General features: G+C 32.8%; 1 protein-coding gene across 3 annotated transcripts in view; it reads left to right on the forward strand.

The window, feature by feature from the left end:
* LOC113514602 (calmodulin-binding transcription activator 2) overlaps positions 1 to 22,801 on the forward strand; it is a 67,349-nt gene that overhangs the window by 17,571 nt on the left and 26,977 nt on the right. For 2 of the 3 annotated variants that reach the window (XM_052901780.1, XM_052901781.1), the window contains exons 2-11: positions 3,820 to 3,891; positions 13,751 to 13,895; positions 16,283 to 16,329; positions 16,406 to 17,440; positions 17,852 to 18,083; positions 18,882 to 19,105; positions 20,087 to 20,356; positions 20,790 to 20,980; positions 21,564 to 21,698; positions 22,116 to 22,210. In XM_052901780.1, the coding sequence (XP_052757740.1) occupies positions 3,820 to 3,891; positions 13,751 to 13,895; positions 16,283 to 16,329; positions 16,406 to 17,440; positions 17,852 to 18,083; positions 18,882 to 19,105; positions 20,087 to 20,356; positions 20,790 to 20,980; positions 21,564 to 21,698; positions 22,116 to 22,210 (2,446 nt within the window). The remainder of the gene's footprint in view (positions 1 to 3,819; positions 3,892 to 13,750; positions 13,896 to 16,282; positions 16,330 to 16,405; positions 17,441 to 17,851; positions 18,084 to 18,881; positions 19,106 to 20,086; positions 20,357 to 20,789; positions 20,981 to 21,563; positions 21,699 to 22,115; positions 22,211 to 22,801) is intronic. The other variant, XM_052901779.1, reaches the window with a different exon arrangement.

Consider the following 22,801-nt stretch of genomic DNA (forward strand, 5'->3'; position numbering starts at 1 on the left):
CCCCTATTTCACCCCTTTAGAGGTGACTTATACAAAGGTCAATAAACATGTTAATGTTTGTTTTGAAATAAGAGTCTACATCTAAAATTACACGTGCTTCTAAACTGCTGAAATACCAAACAAACGTTTAACCTCTGTTTTACCGCTTTAAGGATTGAATTAAAAGAAAAATCTTATTATTCACTTACGCTATATACAGAACCTATGTATTTGTAAAATTTCAAAATTTTAGATCTAACGGTTTTAGCTGTGCCTCGGCCTCCTTTTATATATTAATTGTAGCGGCGTAGTGGCGGCTCGATGTGCTTTCTCAAATATGGTTGAGTGCAATGATGGCTGGCTCATCCGTCATACTCGTGACAGCAGCATCCGGCTGCTTGTGGGGACTGGTCTGTTTAGGTTAGGAACACTGATTAGATTATTTGCTTTTGCAATAGCATATGTTGGTGGTCACTCTATTATCCCAAATTTGAATTTAAAAATGAATCTGTATTATTGTAAACATGTCTATCCTATTTAAGAGCTGCGCTCTTGTCGGTGGATCTCTTGCCACTCACTACGATTTTCAGCGAGTCTCTTCACCTCTTGATACGACACGACACCAACTCCTTCCTTGATCTGCCTGATGTAACTATGTCTCGGTCTCCCTCTCCCCCTTCTTCTATCTTACCTTCTATTATAATGTTCATAAGTTCGTCGTGTCGTATCAAGTGTCCCAACATTTTTACATGTAAACATGTATAAAATTTATTTGAAAAGAATACGAGCCGAGTTTCTTGTCAGTTCTTCTCATCTCGATATCATTCCGAACTGACGGTAGATTTGACATATCATAAGAGTCTGTAATAGACTTACATGAATAAAGATATTTTGAATTTGAATCGTTTTGTGGTTTTTTTTTTTATGTAGTCCATCACACGTCATTGACGTCTGATTTACTAATAGTTGATTAACTTTTTTTATTAAAAGTGGAAACGTTACCTTCTTTAAAGGAGCAAAATATCCATTACATTTATTTCCTAACATGAAGTTACCTACATCTTATTCATAATTTAAAAGTTATTTGAGGATACTACTACTAGAGCGAGAAACAATATAATATTCAAAATATTCCTAACAAGGTTTGCATTTTTTATGAAAACACTAGTGTTGCTTTTCCAATACTTTTTAAATAAATTTATTTTTATTTTTATTTAAAAGGTATACACAACAGGTTACAATCAATAATATTATAAACATTTATATGAAGATAATAGTTTGAACTAGATTGAGACCCAGACAGGCGTACACACAGCATGGTTAAAGCAGGAGGCAAACAATGTTAAATTATAAATTATATAAAGAAAGCATATGAATGTGGTAAATAACAATGAAGTACATGCAAATAATAAAAATATATAAAAATATGGACATGTCAAAGAGACTTGATGGCTGATTGTAAAATGTTTTTGAAGACATTCAGACGTGAGTTGGAGATATCAATCGATTCAAAATAAATAAATGGGATATCTTTGGCAATGCAATGTGGAGATGTTGCAAGTGTTATGGGGACCTTTGAATCGGGTATGGATCGTAAATATTATTTTGACTAATTATTAATTTAATAAATTTTTTGTTTAAGTTGTATATAAATTGTTACGGATCGATAATTAATTTAATTTAATGTATATTGTATTAAATGTGTTGTATTGTCATTCATTTAAAATAAATATATTTAATAAATAATATAATATGATTGTAAACTATGGGTATATACCTGAAAATAAAGATTTATTTATTATTACTTTTTTTTATTTTTACAAAATTCTCATCTCCCCTCTTAAGGAGAGGAGATGGCGACTAACCCCCGGCAGAAGCACAGTTGGCCGGGGTTCAGGGCCCCAGGGAGAGAAACTAATTATTAATACTATTAATTATGAATACTAGATTTTTGGTTTAATATTTGATATCCAGTTATTTATAATGTTAAGGAGCTGATTTGTAAGCAGAAAAAATTAAATACATATCGCTTAATAAAAAATATATTAGCTGCATTATAAAGAGATACATGATTGTGTTTTTAAAATAAATGCCTTTTTTATACGACGAAGGTGGCAAACAAACATACAGCCCGCCTTATGGTAAACAGTCACTGTAACCTATGAACGCCAGCAACACTAGGCGTTGACGACCCACAAGAAACCTTAATACATCCCTTTAGAAGAACCCCAAACACCATATTTGAGTATTTAGAAAAGATTTTAACTGTTCATTTCACTGCTGAGTGTTAATAAAATTTCATTACGTATTCAAGAAAAATTAAATCCGTTCTATTAAAGAAATAATCATTTAAATCGATTCAGAAATAGCGTAAGATTAGTAACAAATATATTAATATTTATTTTAAGCAATTCATGATTGTCCTTTGAAAATCAACTAAAAATATCATATTATTTTTCAGCAGTAAAGCCTTAATACGTGTTAATGTCGGGGCTGTGTGCGGTCGCACCATAAATATTTATTTAAACATCGGAATCTTTGGAATTCGCGGTGGTTGCTTAAATGCACATATTCCCACGTGTCCCGACACTGGGGTGGAACGGATACCAATACTCGTATGGTATGTGAATCGTACCGTACGTGGAGCTTGAATAATACATTTTGCACAACTGTGCCCGTGTACCGTAAATATTGTCTCAAGACACAGGAGGGCGCGGGGTCGGAATGAGAATTTAATGATTTCATCATTTTATTTTTATTTTATTTGGGAAACAAACAATTTCTCATTACATTTAGTATATATGTATAAATAACACAAAAATCACCGAAATTTTTTATAAGTAAATAGGACATATTGAGGAGAAAGAGATTGTTAGTAATAGCATATTTCGGACAAACGTGCGTTTAAAAAAAATCGGATTTCGAGTCTATAAATCTGTTCTTTTTTTAAACGCAAAGTGTTCTGAATATTGTAGTAATATGTGAAAATTGAAAAATCTGAATATTTGACAAGAGTTAAAGAGGTTTCTTCAGGGTCGGCAACATTCGCGTAATACCCTTAGTATTGCAAGCGTTCATAGACTACTGTAACCGCTTATCATCAAATGGGCCGTATGCTTGTTTACCACCTCAGTGGTATAAAAAAATAATTATCAATTTTTATAAAAAATAACTGCAGGTCTATTGGATTATTTCTTTGTTAAATATGTAATCGCTTTCTTTGTAAAATAAAAAAATCGCTATGCTTATGAATTGTACCAACGCGACACGAAGAGGCTTTCGGGGTAACGAAGTTAGTGCAGGTGCCAATTTTCGGTTGGCCTTGTTTTAAGAGGGTACAGTGCTGGTGTTTAGAATGCGTGCACATTATTTTCTAATTATGTACTTAGAATAATGACTATTGTGAGACATACTTTATTGTTTAACCGACTTTAAAAAGAAGTAGGCTCTCATTTATTCTCTCATAGCTTTGCACTTATGCGAAACTATCACTGGTGTAGTTTACACCAAATTTTTGTATTTGATCTTTTATGTTTTGTTTTTATAATTACGAGTATGTAATTTATTGGATTGTATGAATTTAAGTGTAAATTTACACACGTAAAGATATAATCATCTGATCATAGATAATTCAATTTTTTTTATACCACTGAGGTGGCAAACAAGCACACGGCCCACCTGATGGTAAGTGGTTACCGTAGCCTATGAACACCTGCAATACCAGAGGTATTACGCGTGCGTTGCCGACCCTGAAGAAACCTCTATGTTGTTAAAATCTATCTATCTATTAAATTTTTAACAGATTGTGGTATTAATTTATATATTTTCTTTTGTCCACAGTGCATATACGGTTGCTACGTACACTCTGCCATCTTACCGACGTTCCACAGACGTTGCTACTGGTTGTTACAGGTAAATATTATATTCTTAGATTATATAGATAGAGCATCGAGCAGAAAAACTGGTCAACTTTTTGACAGTTAATTGTCAAATTAGCTGTCTCGTTTTTTTATCAGTGCTCTATATACTTACGCATAAAATGTATCTTAACTTATTATTTAATAAAGTGTTTATGCATTAAAAAGATGCAGAAATTATAAGATAAAATAAACATAGAAGTTATAAAAGAATCACTCATAACTATTTATCACGCAAAATTATATGAAAAAGTTGACCCGTTTTTCTTGACGCATTTCTATGGAGACACTCTATCTATATAATCTAACATTATATTATACTGGTATCGAGGTCGATTCTGAGACGCCATTAATCATTAGTCATTTATTAAAAAAAATTACTTTGTGTCTAAAATTTCACCAGAGGGAGACTTTGTAGAAAAGTCGTTTGCTTGGGCACCTCTGTCCCATTCGTGTTTCTACCGTGAAGCAATTGTGTTTGAATGGCTGTGTTTCGGTTTGAAGGGTGGGATATGGCGTGAATTTACTGGGTACGGAGTAATAATACCTGAGTCCTCAGGAATGGCAACGCATGAGGGGTATCATGGGTGAAACTGTTATGTCCATTGTACTGTTCATATCTATAGGCGACGGTTACCACTTTCCATTAGGTGGGCCGTCAGCTTGTTTGCCATTCTAATTTTCTTTTGGTAGGTTTAACAAAATCAAAATTAATTTAAATTAAATATTAGAAGTACTGTAGTAATAATAATAAATATATTTTTCAATCAACAACGTCAAGTTCACCCATAATATATGTATACGTAATTTTATTTTTCATTCTAGTGTTTCCTTAAAACTAATTTTAGAATTATTTTTTTAATTTGATATAGTAGCGAAATGTTTATTCTAAAGACCAATATAAACTAAATTTATGATAAGTTTAGGTCAGAATTATTATAAATTTAGATTATGATGAAAATAAATTAAGTAAAATAGTAATTTATGCGTACTTATAAAATTGAAAAATTAAATTAAGAGACAGAGAAATGGTCCAAAGAATCAGTACCATTGTATGAAATCAATGCTAGATTTATTAGTACGTTGTAGCCTGCGATTTATAGCTTAATTGCGGTTGCCAAGTTGCCCGCTAAGCGTGGCAACTACAGGAAAAATTTTACAGGAAATAGAATTCTTTAAGTTGGTCCATAACTAACAAAGTTATAAGGTAACTAATATACACTAATGGAAAAAATTATAGGGTTAAAAAAAAAATACAACTACAATTTCCTTTTTTAAAATGTACAATGATTTTTCTCCAAGTTACAGCCTATTGAAAATCACCTAAATATTTGATTTCTTTTTGATCCCTTAATTTTTTTCATCAGTATATATATGTTGTCTTGCAATATAGTACACGTATTTTGTCTCGTAAAGAAAAATGTTTGCGAAATTAATACGGTATTAATATTGAAGGAAACCTTACCGAGTGAAAAAAAAAATTGAGAATCCCCTTTCAGAAGCCGCGTAAGATGTAACAAATTCGCATTGAAAATTCGTGGCATGACGCAAAAGAAATCCACCTTTCAAAACCGCAAAACTTCTAAACGGATACGAGCCATCTCGTCGCCCAAATGAAATACGCCCCTTTTGATACGTACCTCGTGAAATTGATAAAACTCGAACGTTCAAATTCAGTATTTGTGATATATTTATTGAATAGCTGTAATATTAATGGTATATCCTCGACTTTTCCGATTTATACCACATAAAAGTTGGACGTTAAGCAAAACTTTTTATTGGTCACAGAACTGGTTCGAGTTGGTTGATTCACAAAATTTTAAATGTAATTTTCTATGTCACTACAGATGAAATAATCGCCGTGTCGTCCCGGAATAGAATGGGCCACATCTTCCTTTACTGTAGGTGTCGTAAGAGGCTAAGGAACTAAATAGTCGAGGGATAGGCAGCTGCATCCCTCTTGACATATCACCAAAGTCTTAACTGCGGTTGCCAACCCGTCTGCCAAGCGTGGTAACAACTGGCAAGCTTCTCCTTATTGAGGAAGGCCTATGTTCAGCAGTGGACAGTTACGGTTGATATAATGAACGCATTGCTATGACGATTGCATATAAATATAACACTGAAAATTTTTTAACATACTTCGTATTTTATTTCTGAAGTCAAAAAGTTTTTGGTCTTAAAAAAAAACTTTTCAACGATAGTTTATTAAAAATTAAAATAATTCTCAGGAAAAGTAACGCTCAAGGTAGGTACCGCAGTATTTTAGTCTGTGTAATCACACATAGAATATTATACTGTGATGCCCAACTCTATTTTGTTATTCGTGTATGTAAACGGCCTATATCTTATTCCATAAGGTTGGCTGACAATATGTTTGCTGTTCTAATTTGTATAAAAAAAAATAGAAAAAAAAATGTGTACAGATCTCTAATAATACTGTTCATAGGAACGATTATGACCGCCACGCGTTCGTTATAAAATGCCATTTGGGAAATGCCATCAAATCCGCAGCGGGAAATGCCGTCAGCTAATTGAATTTGTAATGGCCCAATGCACCTACATACTATACCGTCACAGCGAAAGGACATATCTCAATTTGTATAATTTTTTGCTTAGAAATAATTTCAACATATTTAAAGATATGTTGAATTTTTATTTTTAAGATGTAATTCACAAAAAAAACCCCAAAAAAAAAACAAAAACAAAACCAGTTATTTAGATCTAAAATGTTATGACGTATTAAAATATATATATAAAAAAAATACAACCGAACTGAGAATCTCCCTCATTTTGAAGATGGTTGAAAAAGTTATTTTCTTTACTGCAGAAAGTTGTACAGTATATTTTTTGACTGTACTTTGGTGGCAATGATTTTTAATAAATTTGTCTATATTGTAAAAGTTTTTTTGGTGACTATAGTCACCAAAAACTGCTATAGCAATAAATAAAAATTTAAAAAGTAATAAATTATGTGTCATAACATAATTGTTTTATATAACATAACTGTCAAATATATATATATATATATATATATATATATATATATATATATATATATATATATATATATATATATATATATATATATATATATAAAAAAAACAATTTCAATCGTGACACAATAAATTATTTTAAATTGAAAAGTCCAGTTATTTTGATCTAAAAATTGAACTCCTGAGTCAATTTTGATAAAATTACAATGGAAGCAATCTAAGAAAAAAAAAATCCAAATTGGTTTACTGCTGACGAAGTTATGTACGAACAGATTTATAAACAGAAAAAGAGTACCATCCAGCAGAGAATCTTCTATTTTTGCCATTGGAAATTAAACTACAGAAAAGACCTATTTTTTAGTTTGCTCTTTGTATTTTGAATAATATTAATTATAATCTTTGAATAATCTATTATATAATATTACTAGCAACCCGCCCCGGCTTCGCATGGGTGCAGTGCTGATACTACATAGATAACACCTCCGGCCTCCATTACATTACGACATCACATTAGAAATCTCTAAATTTATCAGTGTTTCTCTACTATATTATGCATGTATTATACATATAAACCTTCCTCTTGATTACTCATATCTACTAAAAAAAAACCGTTTCAAAATCGGTTGCGTAGTTTTAAAGATTTAAGCATACATTGGAACGGACAGACAGCGACAGCGACTTTGTTTTATACTATGTAGTGATAGTGATTTTATCTGTTAAGTAAAAGTATCGCTTAGTTTCACTGTTTTTATTCCATTTCTATTTATTTGCTTCTATTAACTACAGTAATCGTTTACCATCAGACGGGCTGTGTCTGTTTGCCACCTTTGTGATATAAAAAAATTACACACGCGACCAGCTCCAAAAGAATTAGACGTATTTTAGTTTAGTCAAAATCTTGAAATCTATGAAAAATATAATCTATGATTATCCATAGCCTTTGTGGTATATATTATTATTTATTTATTTATTCAACTAAAAAGTAAATTGGACCCCGTAATAGGCGAATTTGTATCGCGGGAGCCTATAAGGGATTACCAAGCCACAGTGTCTTACAAATAAAGATCAGTGAGACAATTTTACGGAGAAAAAGTTTTGTATTTTTATTGTTGAAAAAGAGAGTTACGCTCTTTTGGTTTAGACTGGGAGCGACTGCAACGTAACAGGTGTCAATGAGCTGACTTGGCTTGTGTGAACTCTGATAGATATTAGCGGTTTGTTGGTACTACATCGATTTTGTTGGCAACTCGTTCTATATAATTGATGCTTGTGCCAAAGGAAATCGAAACGTAATTTATATAACTTAATGCTGAACATTAATGGAATGGGATGGGCAGCAACGTCCCTCTTAAAACATCACCAAAGCCTAATTGCGGTTACCGGGGGAAAGGGATTATTAGTAATAGGGTCAAATAGCCCCATTTCTAGCAATATACCCTATCAGGTTGACCTCCTCGTGTTTCTCCCTGGAAACCATCGTGTTTAATTCTAGTTGGGTCGTCAGGATGAGCTAACTGACCTGCTTTCATCCTCATCTGTCATCTCTCACTGGTGCCCCGCCAGTGTATACTGATAGCGCAAAATGGGGTTACCATACCATTATCAGCCATTAAAAAAAAACCGCGGTTGCTAACCCGCCTGCCAAGCGTGGCGACTACTGGTAATACCTCCCTTATGGGGGAGGGTATTTTCCTTTTTTTTGGGTGATAAAGAAATAGTAACCCCACCCGCGCTATCGGTATACACCAGCGAGGCACCAGTGAAGAATGATAGATGAGGATGAAGTGGTCAGTTAGTCCATCGTGACGAATTGAACGAGAATTGTTCACGATAGTTTCCAGGGGAAACTACGTGGAGATCGACCTGTTAGGGCATATTGCTAGTAATGGGGCTGTCAAACTACCACACACAAAACAAATTGCTTACAATCCCTTTCCCCCCTAGGGGGGTCAACGGCTGATACCACAATCAGTAGTATGGACTTCCGCAAAGTAACACTAAGTTCGGTAAAATTTGGGCAAGATATTGTTTAGGTCAGGACTATGGAGGACGGTTATTACTTTACATTAAGAAGGCCATTAGTTGGTTTTCCATTCCAAATTCATCATCATCATCATATCAGTATTTAACTGTCCACTGCTGAACGTAAGCCTCCCCTTAGGGAGTTTTGCCAGTAGTTGTCACGCTTAGCAGGCGGATTGGCAACCGCAGTTAGGCTTTAGAGATGTTTTAAGAGGGACGCTGCTGCCCATCCCTCACCCTCTCTTAGTCGGCTCTTACGACACTTACGGGAAAGGAAGGGGTGGCCTATTTTATGCCGGGACTAAACGACCATTCCGTATTTAGAGATAAAGATTCGTTTTTTTTAGTAGTTTTTTACAAATAAATGAGATATATCGTACATTTTGTGTTCACTTGGGCAATTTATTACATTGACTGCTTAAAACCATATTTTAAGTATATGTGTTGTTTACAATTCAAGTATTTTTCTAAACTTCAACTTACAAATTCTGAACTTGACAATAAAACGTCAGGGTTGCCAATTAAACCTTTTTTTTATTGCCCACGTAAATTTTATTGCCTATTTTACGGATTCGGGCATTTCAATTTAAATAACTCCACTTTAATCTAATATACTGTTGTTGTTAATCATTGACAGATACTTATTTATATTTTGACCAGTTTATCGAAATTGATACGACACGACGAACTTGTGAACATTATAATAGAAGGAAGGAGGGGAAGAGGGAGACCAAGGCATAGTTACATCAGGCAGATCAAGGAAGGAGTTGGTGTCGTGTCGTATCAAGAGGTGAAGAGACTCGCTGAAAATCGTAGTGAGTGGAAAGAGATCCACCGACAAGAGCGCAGCTCTTAAATAGGATAGATAGATAATCAAAATAGATAGATAGATAGATACTCTTTATTGTTTTTCCATAAGATTATAATAATAAACTTATTATAGATACAAATAATTTCAAGAAAATATTACACTAAGAAAACAATGGGCGGCCTTATCGCTAAGAGCGATTTCGACCAGGCAACCTTTGGACGGAGAAGAGTAATTATAAACAGTTTGACCGGAGGCACGAAACACTGTTCGTTTTTAAATAAAACAAAGATAAATAAATGAATATATAAATGTATATTTTAAGTTATTAATAAATACTGAAATATTATATTCAAATAAATATATAAATACATATACAGGGAAATACATTTTTTAAGCATCGAATCTTATTTTGTTCTTACACTTTTTTGATTATATAGTCTTATATAGAAGTTTTTTTTTTATACAACTTTATTATGATTGTAACGTGCTATAAAACAATATTTTACTGTTTCGCCTATGATACATGTTGCCATTCCTGAGGACTTGTTATTTCTATACCCAATTCAAGTATTTTTACTGCAAACACAACTGCTTCACAGTTGAAACACGAATGGGACAGAAGTATCCAAGCAATCGACTTTTGTACAAAGTCCCCCTCTGTTACTTCCTTGTTACAATGTTATTACAAGGTAGATCCTAAGTCGTCAAGATATAAGAAACAACATGTTCAGTCCTATTTTAAGTCCAAAAACATCAAGATTCTGCATTTTATTTAGTTCTTCCAAGTGGGGTATCACCTAATTTATAGGCAGTGTCAAACGGAAAACTCTTTCGCGAAGAAGTAATAGTTTTGCACTTAGAGATATTAAGCGAGAGGTCATTGCTTTTGCCCCACTCATATACAGCATCTATATCCTCTTGTAGTGTTATTGTGTCAGAGAGTGTTGAGAGATTAAGATAGTCTACCTAACCGCTTTATCAAAATTAGTTTTTAGTAGCAGATACTTCATCTACAAACCGAAATAAAAAAGTATCTCAAAAAATAAAAAGTAAGATTCTTATATCTCGTGATTGTAACATTGTCTTTGTCTATTTGACAAGTCTATTTGAAAAAGTTTTTTGTATTTGCAAGGTAATTTTTTTAATTGTTATTCTTCATCCCAAATATTACCAGTAAGTATGTCAGATTTCATAACAATTGGTTAAGATGTTAAGACGCCCAGAGAGTAAAAAGATTTATAAGATAGAAAATATATTTAGAAGATAGAAAAGATTAGTAGGATTAATATAAAAATATTTTTCCTTCCCATCTAACCTCCTATAGCAATACTTAGGAGCAGCGGAATTAAATGAAATAATTCTAATCAATTAACTACGAGTTAAAGTCCTTTTATTAATTCAGCATATCGCGTCCTTGCTTCTGTCTATTTATTATCCAGTTATCAAAAAAAAACCCTAAGTCTAATCTATATATTGGTATAAAACTTTTGTATCAATACCTACCAGCTGTTTTATGTTAGCTTAGATAAAGTTGGCAACACTAATTATACCATTAGTTAATTACATAATAGAGCAATGTAACATAATTTAGTACATCCGGTATATTTTTGTCATGAAAACGGTGTAAAAAATATAAATCGGCTAAAAGATACACGAGTCAACATTAAATATTGTTTGTACACACACAACAACCCTTTACGGCCTATTCACAACGTATTCACATGTTAACAAGGAGTTAATGAAAAACCACAATAACTACCATAAAGCACACATGTCGAGTGGCAACCCTGGCCGGCGGCCATTACATAAATAATGGCGCCATGTTTATTGCCGCCATTTTGAAGACAAATGGATAGTTATTACGGTGCACTCCGTTTTACATTCGTTCCTCCCGTTGAAAATTAAAATATTGTGTATTACTTATTTTATACGTTGTTTAACTGCGTCGAGTCGATTTAGAGGCCGTTTGTTATTGTAGGGTCATCACACGAAAATTTTTATTACCTATATATAGTTCAACAGTTACCTTAAGTGTATGACGTTACAAAAAATGAATGGAAACAATCCGATTATGTAGTGTAGCTGTTTACTACATGTAAATTGATTTTGTAATACAATCGCTAATTTTCGTTTGAAACATTAAAACTGAATTTTTGGACTGTGTATATAATATTTAGTACTTTCAACTACAGTGTACCTAACTCTGCTTGTAATCGAAACTTTAATGCCAAAATATTTCCTTAATTGTAAAACTTTTAATTGTGTATCAATGTTTCAAATGAGATCTTATTAGTAACTCTATTAATAATCAATCAGGAAAAACATAGTGAGCTAACTTATTTATGCTCCACTAATGCTTACATTTAAAATTTAATTTTTATTATACAAATAAACAAACCATTCGTAATAATTGTTTACCAAAATCCATATCATGATCTGTTTTATTGAGAGGTTGACGTCAGGCAGGCGGCCGGTCGTAAAACTAAAAGCCAAATCTTTTTGTAATATGGATAAAATCATATTACGCCGACCCCAAATGATAATTGGGATAAGGGTGGGAAGATGATGATGATCTTTTTTATTTTTTTTTTAGATCAAAGTTTTGATTTTTTAATGCAAGTAGTAATACAATTACATATATAATAGTATATTATTACATAAAAATATTAAAAATTCATTTTTTTTTATTAGGATAAGAAAGATTGAAATCTGACCTTTTAACTGATAATACATAATAATACTGTGCAATTATTATTGTATGTGTTATATGTGTGTATATAAATATTATTATTTATTATGTTTTTGTATATATATATACAATTTGTGTATATTTATTTTATTTGTATTCTATTTACTTTTTTAACTATACCCTTTCCTTTACTAGACTATCCGCTAATTATTTTCTCTCTAACTGCATTGGGTTGTTTGGAAGAGATCTCTTTTAAAGATGAGCTCACCTTTGTTAAACTTGTTAAATTAATCGCTGTATCTTTTGTTCAAAGTGCAACAACAATATATATATATATATATATATATATATATATATATGTTTATATTTGGAAATGAAATCACAGAATGCCGGCAGCAGTCAACCCTACTACCACTTAAATAGTTGCAGGCCCTTCTTCGCTGTTCTGTCTCTGTCGTTTCTTTTTTTTTCTGTTTTATGAGCTCTAGTCTGGCTCGTTATTCCACTTTTCTACTGTACACAGTGGCCTTACACTAAATTTTCACACGTCACTAAATACGTATTTTACGAGTGTCTGTGCTTCATTTACGTATAATATTTTTTTAACAATGACTTCTTGAAATGAAAAGTAATTGTTACAATCAAATTTTCGAAATAAAAAAAAAATTAACGTAACATTAATGCATCGATGCACACATCTTCAATATATGTATATAATAAAATTGTAACTGGCCGCTGTCTGTACTTGGAAGATATATAAGAAAAACTATTATAGGAAGCTTTATGAATGCAATAGAACCAAAAACAATGAATTTTAGAATTTTGTCTGTTTGTCTGTACGTTTATGCACGCTAATCTCAGACACGGCTTAACCGATTTGAATGCCGTTTTCACTATTGCATTGCGGTTTGCTCCACTTAATATTTAGTATTTGTTTCATTTCAATCGGTATATAAATAAAATAGTTATATTAATCTAAAGAATCACATATAAAATGCTATAAAAGAACCGATCAGTTGCATTGGTTGAAACCTTTTTTTATTATATGTATTGATTTTCGAAAATTAGTACTATTTATACATAAAATTTTTGCTTGATTGCTAGTTATACATAAAATATTAAAAACTTAAAGCTACTTATTTTATCTTACTTACTTATTTCTTATGTATGTATGTATGTATTTAAACTTAAAACAACATTTAAAGAAAGAAACAAACATGATTTCAACAGTAGGTCTAATAAGAAATAAATAATACATTTATATATAAAAGATTATTAATGTAAGTTTTAAAAATAAGGACACAATAAAAGCAGATTTCTTTAAAAAACATTTCAGAACCCTGACATCGTGTTAGTCCACTACCTCAACGTGCCATATCCTGACGACAACAAGTTGGCTGCAGTCGCACCCAGTCTCGCACTCTGGGCTGACAAGAAAGAATGGACCAAAGACGAGCTGGTCAGCCAATTGAAACCTATGTGTGAGTTCATTTATATTTCTTTGAACACTGACTGTAAGAGAATATTGAGAAATAACTTTGGGACAAATGGGTCATCATCCATCATTAGCCTTGAACTGTCCACTTCTGGACATAAGCTTCCCCCTCGTGGGTTTTGCCACTTGTTGCCATGCTTGGCAGGCGGATTGGCAACCGCAGTCAGGCTTTAGAGATGTTTTAAGAGGGACGCTAATGCCCATCCCTCGCTCTCCCTTAGTCGCCTCTTATGACACCCACGGGAAAGGAAGGGGTGGCCTATTCTATGCTGAAACCACACGACCAAATATTATAAATCTTAAGTCTAGTCAAGTCGGCCACCCATGTATTTGTTAAATATAAAATATATAAAAATAGTTAAAATAGTTAAATATAAAAATAGTTAACTTGAGACCACTCAATAGTAATATTAAACTATAAATGAAGAATCCTGACCGTTTTCGGTCACGGCAACCGCTTAAACCATATATAATCAAACAATAGGAGGGTAATATTAAGGGGAAGTCAGGAGGGTTCTCTTGTTGGGACAGACCTGTCCGGAACAGTGGGACGTTAATGGTTTGTTATAATGATTTATACCAAATGTTAAGAGTAAGTAAAATATAAAGATGATGGACACACAAACCCACTTTTAGGCACATTTATAATGTTGGTAGCAATAGATAACTTAATAAGAATAACTTTTAGATTATATAGATAGAGCATCGAGTCTCAAAAACGGGTCAACTTTTTGTCAGCTAATTGTCAAATTAGCTGATTCGGTTTTTTATCAGTGTTCTATATACTTACGAACATAATGTACCTTGGCGTATCTATATTTAGTTATTTCTACATTAGTTTATTCATAGTCAGTTTGAATAGCTATTGTATGGACAAGAAGGCCATATTTTAATCAAATACTTAAATCAATAATAATTTTTATTTTGTATTTTATTCATCATTTTTTTTTTGTTTTCATTACTCTTGTTTGTTAATTTTTTTTTGTTCACTCCTATTTTTGTTGCTTTGTGTACACAGCGCCTTGTATCTATATTGCTGCTACTTGTGAAAACCTATTAGTGACTTATTTTGTGATCCTAAACTGTATCTTTTTGCTCTACTGTAGCCCTGGTTTCCTATGAATAAATAAATAAATAAATATTTAATAAATAAAATGTGTTTTTACACATTAAAAAGGCGCAAAAATTATAATACAATCTAAATACAGAAGTTATAAAGGAAACATTCATAATTATTTATCACGCAAAACTGCATGAAAAAGTTATACTCCATAGGATATAGGCTAGTTTTTATCCTAGTCAGTAAACATATTCCAGTCAAGCAGACAAAGGCGCGGGTAAAAGCTAGTCAGTGTATAAAAAATATTTTTAGGTATATATAAACAATGACCAGAGGGAGACTTTGTACAAAAGTCGATTGCTTGGGTACCTCTGTCCCATTCGTGTTTCAACCGTGAAGCAGTTGTGTTTGCATGGCAGTGTTTCGGTTTGAAGAGTGGGATATGACGTGAATTTACTGGGTACAAAGGCATAACAACCAAGTCCTCAGGAACGGCAACGCATGGGGGGTATCATGGTCGAAACAGTATACTCTGTTATGTCCATGGTACTGCTCATGTCTATAGGCGACGGTTACCACTTTCCATCAGGTAGGCCGTCAGCTTGTTTGCCATTCTAAGTTGTATAAAAAGAAAGAAACAATGATAAGTAATTATCGCAATTATCTTTAATTTTAAAACAAGAACGTTGCGTTAAAAAGACGAAAAGAAACAATCTTTCTACCGATCTCTAGCGGTCTCCATAAATTTTAATGGCCCTGACAGATAACAGGAGCGCTAATAAAGGTTTACTCAGTTTTCAAATTTCATAAATGTTAACAGTGGAAATTAAAAGGCAATACGGAAACTCGAAGCCCATTCTGCTGAATATTTATGAAATCAACAGTAAAATTCAATTTCATTATGCCGCATTAATCTATCCGTGTTATAAATACTGATTATTATTTAATGGAAATTTGTTCGGGCTTCATTAATTAATTCCATTATTGGTGGCTTTTTTATCGATGGAGTTTGGAAGTTTTAAAGTCAGATTGTTCTTTTTCATTGTTTTCTGAAATTAAATATGGTCTTGTTGAGATCAAATTTCAGTTCTAAATTTATATATTATTATGAATCAATTTAGTATGTCAGCTAATAAAATAAATTTAAAAATAACAATTGTTACTAGGCTAGTTTTTGTTAGTCATGTATATTAAATATGAAATACCATATTAATATTTTTGATTAAAAGTTAATTTAAATTATTAATTTAAATTTATCAAAGAAGTATCAAAATTCGATATTGAAACTAATAAATATTTATATTATGTTTCAGTCTTCAGCGAAGATGAGCACGATATCAACAATGAGCTGGAAATATCGGTCAGTATAAGAATAATTTATATATTAAGAAATCCTTTTGTAGAATGTGATAATTTCTACTATTAATAAACATCAGGGCAAAATGTTTCAGACGGCGGAAACAGTGGAAGCAATCGTCGGGCAGTTGATGGAGAAACAGCGAGCTGCAAGAGCTGCAGCCCTAGCGAGACAATTGGAATGCGGTTGTCCTGACTCCACTTGTCAGGATTCTAGAACTTGCGCACATCCTTTACGACGTATACAGGCAGCCAAGCCGCCACCTTCAGACCATCACGTTTCTTCAACAACGGGCCCGTCACCACGGCCCATGTCGCAACCACCGCGCCAGTACACCAGAGATCACAGACCATCTGCCCAGCCAGCGTCGCCATTGCTCGTCTCCCTTGGACAAATTCAAGGTGGAGGTGGTCTTTTAATTTTAAATGGAACGAGTAACACCGCCCAGCAACATTCGTCCTTAATATCTCCTTTGTCACTGACGTCATTTGTCTGCGAAGAGCCTCGGGATAGGTACCGACAACAATACAAGCCTACATTCGTATTGAAAAGAGAGGTACCTGACAGTCAGCCGTCTTCGTGTTTGCACAATACAGACTCGACGTTCGAAGTAGAAAGCCAAATAGAGGAAAAAGTAGAAATTAATTCTTTTGATAGGAAAATTAAAATGGAGCCAAGGAGTAGAAATCAAATGGTTGCAAGTGCGCCAGCTACGCCGTCTAGGTATCCTGATTTAGTTGAACGATTAGAAAGTAAAGTTATGACGGAAAACTGTGATGATACATTAGTATTACTTGGTACGGATGGAAATTTAGGTTCTAGTGGGTTCTTTGATGAAACTTTGGAATTATCGCATGAAGATATACAAAAGACTTTATCAGCTAATATGCCTAGTTGTGAATTAGATAGAAGCGGTGTAAGGTCTTCCGATACGGCTAACGTAATGGTATCGGGGATAGATACAATGGACTTTATAGAAAGTTGTGAAGCAGTAGCATCACCTACACAAGTTGTGGACGATAATGTGTTTGTAAATCTTGACGCTTTTGATATGCTAGGAGATTTTCCTGAATTAGAAGTGCTGGATCCAAGTTCAATCTCGACGCACACTATGGTAAGTTAACAATGTTAATAATATGCATCCGAAGACATGTCTTTAAATTGTTCTTTGTTTCAGAAAAAAACAAATGTAACATATATAATATTAGGTGCATTGCATTATATTGAGTTCTTTAACTCCTGAAAAAGATGTTTTAGAGTTCACTGAAAAACAAATAATACTTATTAATTTCTATCAACAAAATTTTTTTTTACTATTTTTTACTTTTTATTTTACGTGCGCTTCAAATTATTTGAATTAAATTTTTTTTATTAAGTATATTATTAGTTTTTACAGTATTATTTAAATATCAATGAATTAAAACTTCACTTTTAATTTTGAAATTATGAGTACCTAAATTATTTGGAAGCATCTGTATGAATTATAACAAATTAATTAGTTCCTTTTCTACGTGACGTATTACAGGTATCCTGCGAAAAATCGCCACCAGAAGAGAAAATGCAAATGGACTGTAGTGGCGCGGGTGCTCTCAGCATTACGGATTATTCGCCAGAATGGGCTTACCCTGAGGGCGGTGTAAAGGTCTTAGTCGCTGGACCTTGGACTGAGACCTCTGATCAGTATACAGTCCTCTTTGATAATTTTCCTGTACCTTCAAAGTTGGTGCAGAATGGTCTACTTCGATGCTATTGTCCAGGTAGGTAAATCTATCATTATTTTATACATTTGATAACATTTTTTGTATTTAAATAATGTACAAGGGGATATTTTTTATATTATTTTGGTAGCAAACAAGCATACAGCCTCTCTAATGGTAAATAGAGTTACCGTTGCCTATGACGACGCGTTGGTAATAACAATAGTGTGATTTCTATAAGTAGTATCGCATATATTTGGTATTGCAAATCTTCATTTTGTACAATAGTTTACTATTCATTAGATGATATAAGACTATGACCCTGTTGTTGGTAGATACTTAAGATTAAAATAGTATACAATGCGTCTGTCACTTGCGGTTGATGTATGCAATATATTTGAATTTGGACAGTACAAGTACATTAAATGTAATTAAACTTGTAAACTTTACAAGCGGTCTAAAGTTGCAAATTGAGTTTGACCCTGGACTATTCTCGGATGTTCGGATGTAAAATAACTTATTGCTAAATTCCCAGTAGTATTCGTTCTAATTGAATACTTACTTTTATCATAATACCACTTTCTAGTTTAAAATTTACACTTTCTTAATGTAACTTAATTAGAAAATAAGTTAACGACCCATATCATGGGCGAAACAGTATATTCTGTTATGTCCATGGTACTGTCATGTCTTTAGGCAACAGTTACCACTTTCCATCAGGTTTGCCATTAGCTTGTTTGTCATTACAAGTTGCATAAAAAAAGTGTAAGTAAACGTCATTTTCAAGTCTTTCTCGGTACATATTTTGAAATTAATATTAGCATAAATTTTGACATAATTTTTTTACATTACTTTCAGCGCACGAAGCCGGTCTAGCAGCGCTTCAGGTTGCTCGGGGAGGTCGTGTAGTATCAGATACTGTGGCATTTGAGTATAAAGCAGGCCCAGTCCCGGTGCCTTCATCTCCGGCCTCTGCCCCATTACCGTCGCTGGATTTCAGAAGGTTCCTACTGCTGCAACGATTTCAGCGGCTCAATGGACGGTTACAAGTCAAAACTGAACCAGCAGATGATAATAATCAGGTATGTATATTTGATATATTATTAACCATGTGCCATTTTTTATATGGATAATAATGGAGTGGTAAGCCCGTTTCTGCTAACAGTGCTACGCTGGCGGGGTAGCACTGAGAAAGGTGAGGATAAAAGCAGCTCCGGTGGACCTAGAAAAATAGCATATTTCGTATTTTTCATAAATGTTAGTAGCATCCGTTACTTTGTTAACTATAATAATGTCACTGTGGAAAGGAAGTACAATCTAATTAAAATCTTGAAGTTAACATTTCTATAATAATTCGAATAAATCTTTTATCAAATAAACTCCTTTACAAATACTTTTGAATTATTTTTTAGTATGAATCTACTACATGCTTATTCTCTGTTATTATTATTTGTATTAATTTAAATGTACACTATCGAAAATTACATGGTCATTAGAAGGTAGATCCAAAATATCCTTCGCTATCATCTTATAATATTTAATACTGTTCCCATAAAAGACTTCTTAATAATTTCTCGATACTTCGTATGGCTACTTTAAATTTGTATCTAGTGTTAAAATCATTGGGATCATTATTTTTAAGAAATAGTTGAAGATTTCTGCGTATATACGAAATGTTTGGGTATATGTATCGTGAAGCTACGGTGAGAATATTTAAATAATGTTTACTAATTCGATTTGTATGTATATCTATATAATTTACTAGGTTTTTGCTTGCTACTTCGTATGCATGGATTTTAGAAGCAGGAAAACTTCTATTTATAAAAATACAAATTTTAATTTAGATCTTCAGAAACACAGCTGCATCCAATTTGAAGCAGTAGTTTCAACGTGACGCCAAATGAACAAACATACAGACAGATAGACTAAAAAAATATAATTAAAATTATCACATAATAATATCATTTTATTTTAAATATCTCCTACGTTTAGATATCGTTTGGTTATAATTTCATCATATGAGTATTACTAAGATTATAATTTTTTACCATTCCTTATTTCAGATCGAAGACGTCCAGATTTACTCGAATCCAAAATTCGAAGAGCGTCTAGTTACATTTTGTCGAACTTTAAGTTCAAGGACAGTTGGCCAATCTGAAGGTTTCACAACAGATTCGGGAGAAGATGGCTCCACGATACTGCATCTTGCTGCAGCATTAGGATATACAAAGCTAACGACAGTGCTTCTGAGATGGCGACAGGATGATAGTAATTTGGCCTTGGAGAAGGAAGTGAATTTAGGTGCACGAGATAGTGACAACTGTACGCCTCTGGTAAGTTCAAATAATTTTTGTTTTAGCTTTTATTAAGATTCCTTACATTAAATATTTTTTATATACAGACATCGTTTACTTATAATTTTATTACATTAATAATATATTGTTATATCATTTTTTTTATACCACTGAGGTGGCAAACAAGCATACGGCCCACCTGATCAATAGAGTAATGCAGAAAACAGCCGTCCTTTATAAACATCTCAAGAAATGTAGCTGTTTTATGTCTATAATTAATAAGTTCTCAATATGATGTTGTTATAAATTTTAAAATTATGAAGTTGATCTTTTTTTATAAGTTATTACTGTAGTTATAGCAAAAATCATCCAAATATTTATAGAAACTTTTATGTACATAGTAATAATTAAGTAATTAGAAATCAAGAAACAGAAAGCACCAACTGATCATTAAAATGTTTTTACATTTAAGATGGTAGCTAGCGCAGCTGGTCATGTAGAGACAGCAGTGGTGCTGGCGCGATGGAGTGCAGGCACTCGCAGTGAAGCTGGCGCAAGACAAGCAGCCGCAGTGGCACGAAGATCTGGACACATGAGACTTGCTGCGTTACTGGATCGGATACACCCGCCGCAGAAAGATGGAGTGTTCCTAAAACCTCACAGGTAAACAGGACTTTTATTAGCATTTATTGATAGCATTTTCGATCACGATGATGTTGATGACAAATAAAAGTTAATGTATACGGAGTGACCAGAATAAAAAATATATATGGTTTTTCAATCCCATATAATGTCATAATCCTATAGTACGCGTATATTACAATTCATAACAATTAGTTGAGTAAAAGCAGAAAAAGAAGTAACAAAGAAATAATAATGCTACTGCAAATTTTTATGTTTCTGGTGCAATAATGAGTAAATAAATAGTAAGTAAATAATAACACTTTCACATTTATAATATTAATAAAGATTAGATACTAAGAAGAAATAATGAAACACCAAGAAGAATGTACTATGAGTTAATAGATTTTACAATATCTTCCAAATATTTTTTTTTTCATTAATCTAGATAAATAAACACCATCTGTCGTGTATAAATTAAGTAGCTTCTAAAATGTTATATTAAAAAAATTAACCATTCCGTTAGGTTCTTTAATCAATAATTTCAAAATCTCGAATGAAAATCATTTCAAAAAGTTTTAAATTTAGAAATATTTTTCTTTTAAATTGCTTCTCTATTTTGCAGTTTGTCACAAAAAAGTCGTGCTGGTAGTTTAGAGAGCAATCTTGTTAAGCGACCCTCAATAGACAGCGGCATCAATATGGCAGACGCTTTCAGATCCAGTTCTGCTATTGATAAAGCTGATAATGGTTCTGCACGGTGAGAATTTTCTTTTTTTATATTACCCTGATTGCTGTGTGGTCCCGGCATAGAATGGGCCACCCCTTTCTTTCCCGTGGCTGCCATAAAAGGCGACTAAGGGAACTTAGTGGTTGAGGGATGAGCAGCAGAGTGACTCTCTTAAAACATCATAAGGCCTAATAAAACCCCTCAAAAGGGACAGGTTTATGCTCCTCTATGTATGTAAGAATGATAGACACGGAGATGCTGATAAACTGCTAAGTTTATCTGAGTTACCTGTACGGTCTATAGGTATAGAATATTTAACTCTTCTTTTTTGGCAAGTATGTGGCATTATGGTTTTTAGTTAAATCAAGATCTTGAGCATCTAATCTAAATATTAATATGTAAAAATAATAAAAAGCATTTTCGAGAGCAAAGTTTTAAATCTCACAGATGGGAAAGGAGCATGTCACTACCTCTTGATTCGGACACCTCAGAAGATAGTATTGGAGATTCAAAAATCGGAAGACGCATGGATCTAGCTCTTTGTAAGTTCTCATCCGTTTTACTTATTTTCACTCCATAGTCTATTCGATTTTCATTTGCTGATTTATTTATATCGGCACGGCGCCTGAATTTTTTGAAGGTTGATTGATGAAATTTGATTTTTCGCTACGATCGCTTCGGACGTCGACATTGGTTTTGGCAGCGTCGTCTGGGTCATTTCTGTTAAGCGAAATGAGTTCTTTTCTTCAATGCAGCGAATATTCGAATTACATGCGACAGCAATGTGATTCTACTTGCAAGATTATACACCTATTTCTAAACAATATGGATTATTTTTAACAATACGATATTGATGAGAATATTCAGAACAGACTATTGATTCTATTCTTTATCTAAGTTTAAAACAATGGTAGAAATTATATTTGTTTAAATTTTTAATTTATTGTAAAAATAATCAAAGGAATTAATTATTTGTACCGCTTAATTCTATACAAAGATGTTAGAGTAATAATAAATAATAAAGTAAAATTAAAACAAAAGAAAATAACAATCTAACACAATACTGAATGGGTATGAATATCTAGTTGACAAACTGTAAAGCGTGATCTAAGGGTAAAAAAGAAACGTAACGT

The sequence above is a fragment of the Galleria mellonella genome, unplaced genomic scaffold, assembly GCF_026898425.1.
Source record: "Galleria mellonella isolate WM207_F2 unplaced genomic scaffold, CSIRO_AGI_GalMel_v1 utg80, whole genome shotgun sequence".
Taxonomy (NCBI): domain Eukaryota; kingdom Metazoa; phylum Arthropoda; class Insecta; order Lepidoptera; family Pyralidae; genus Galleria; species Galleria mellonella.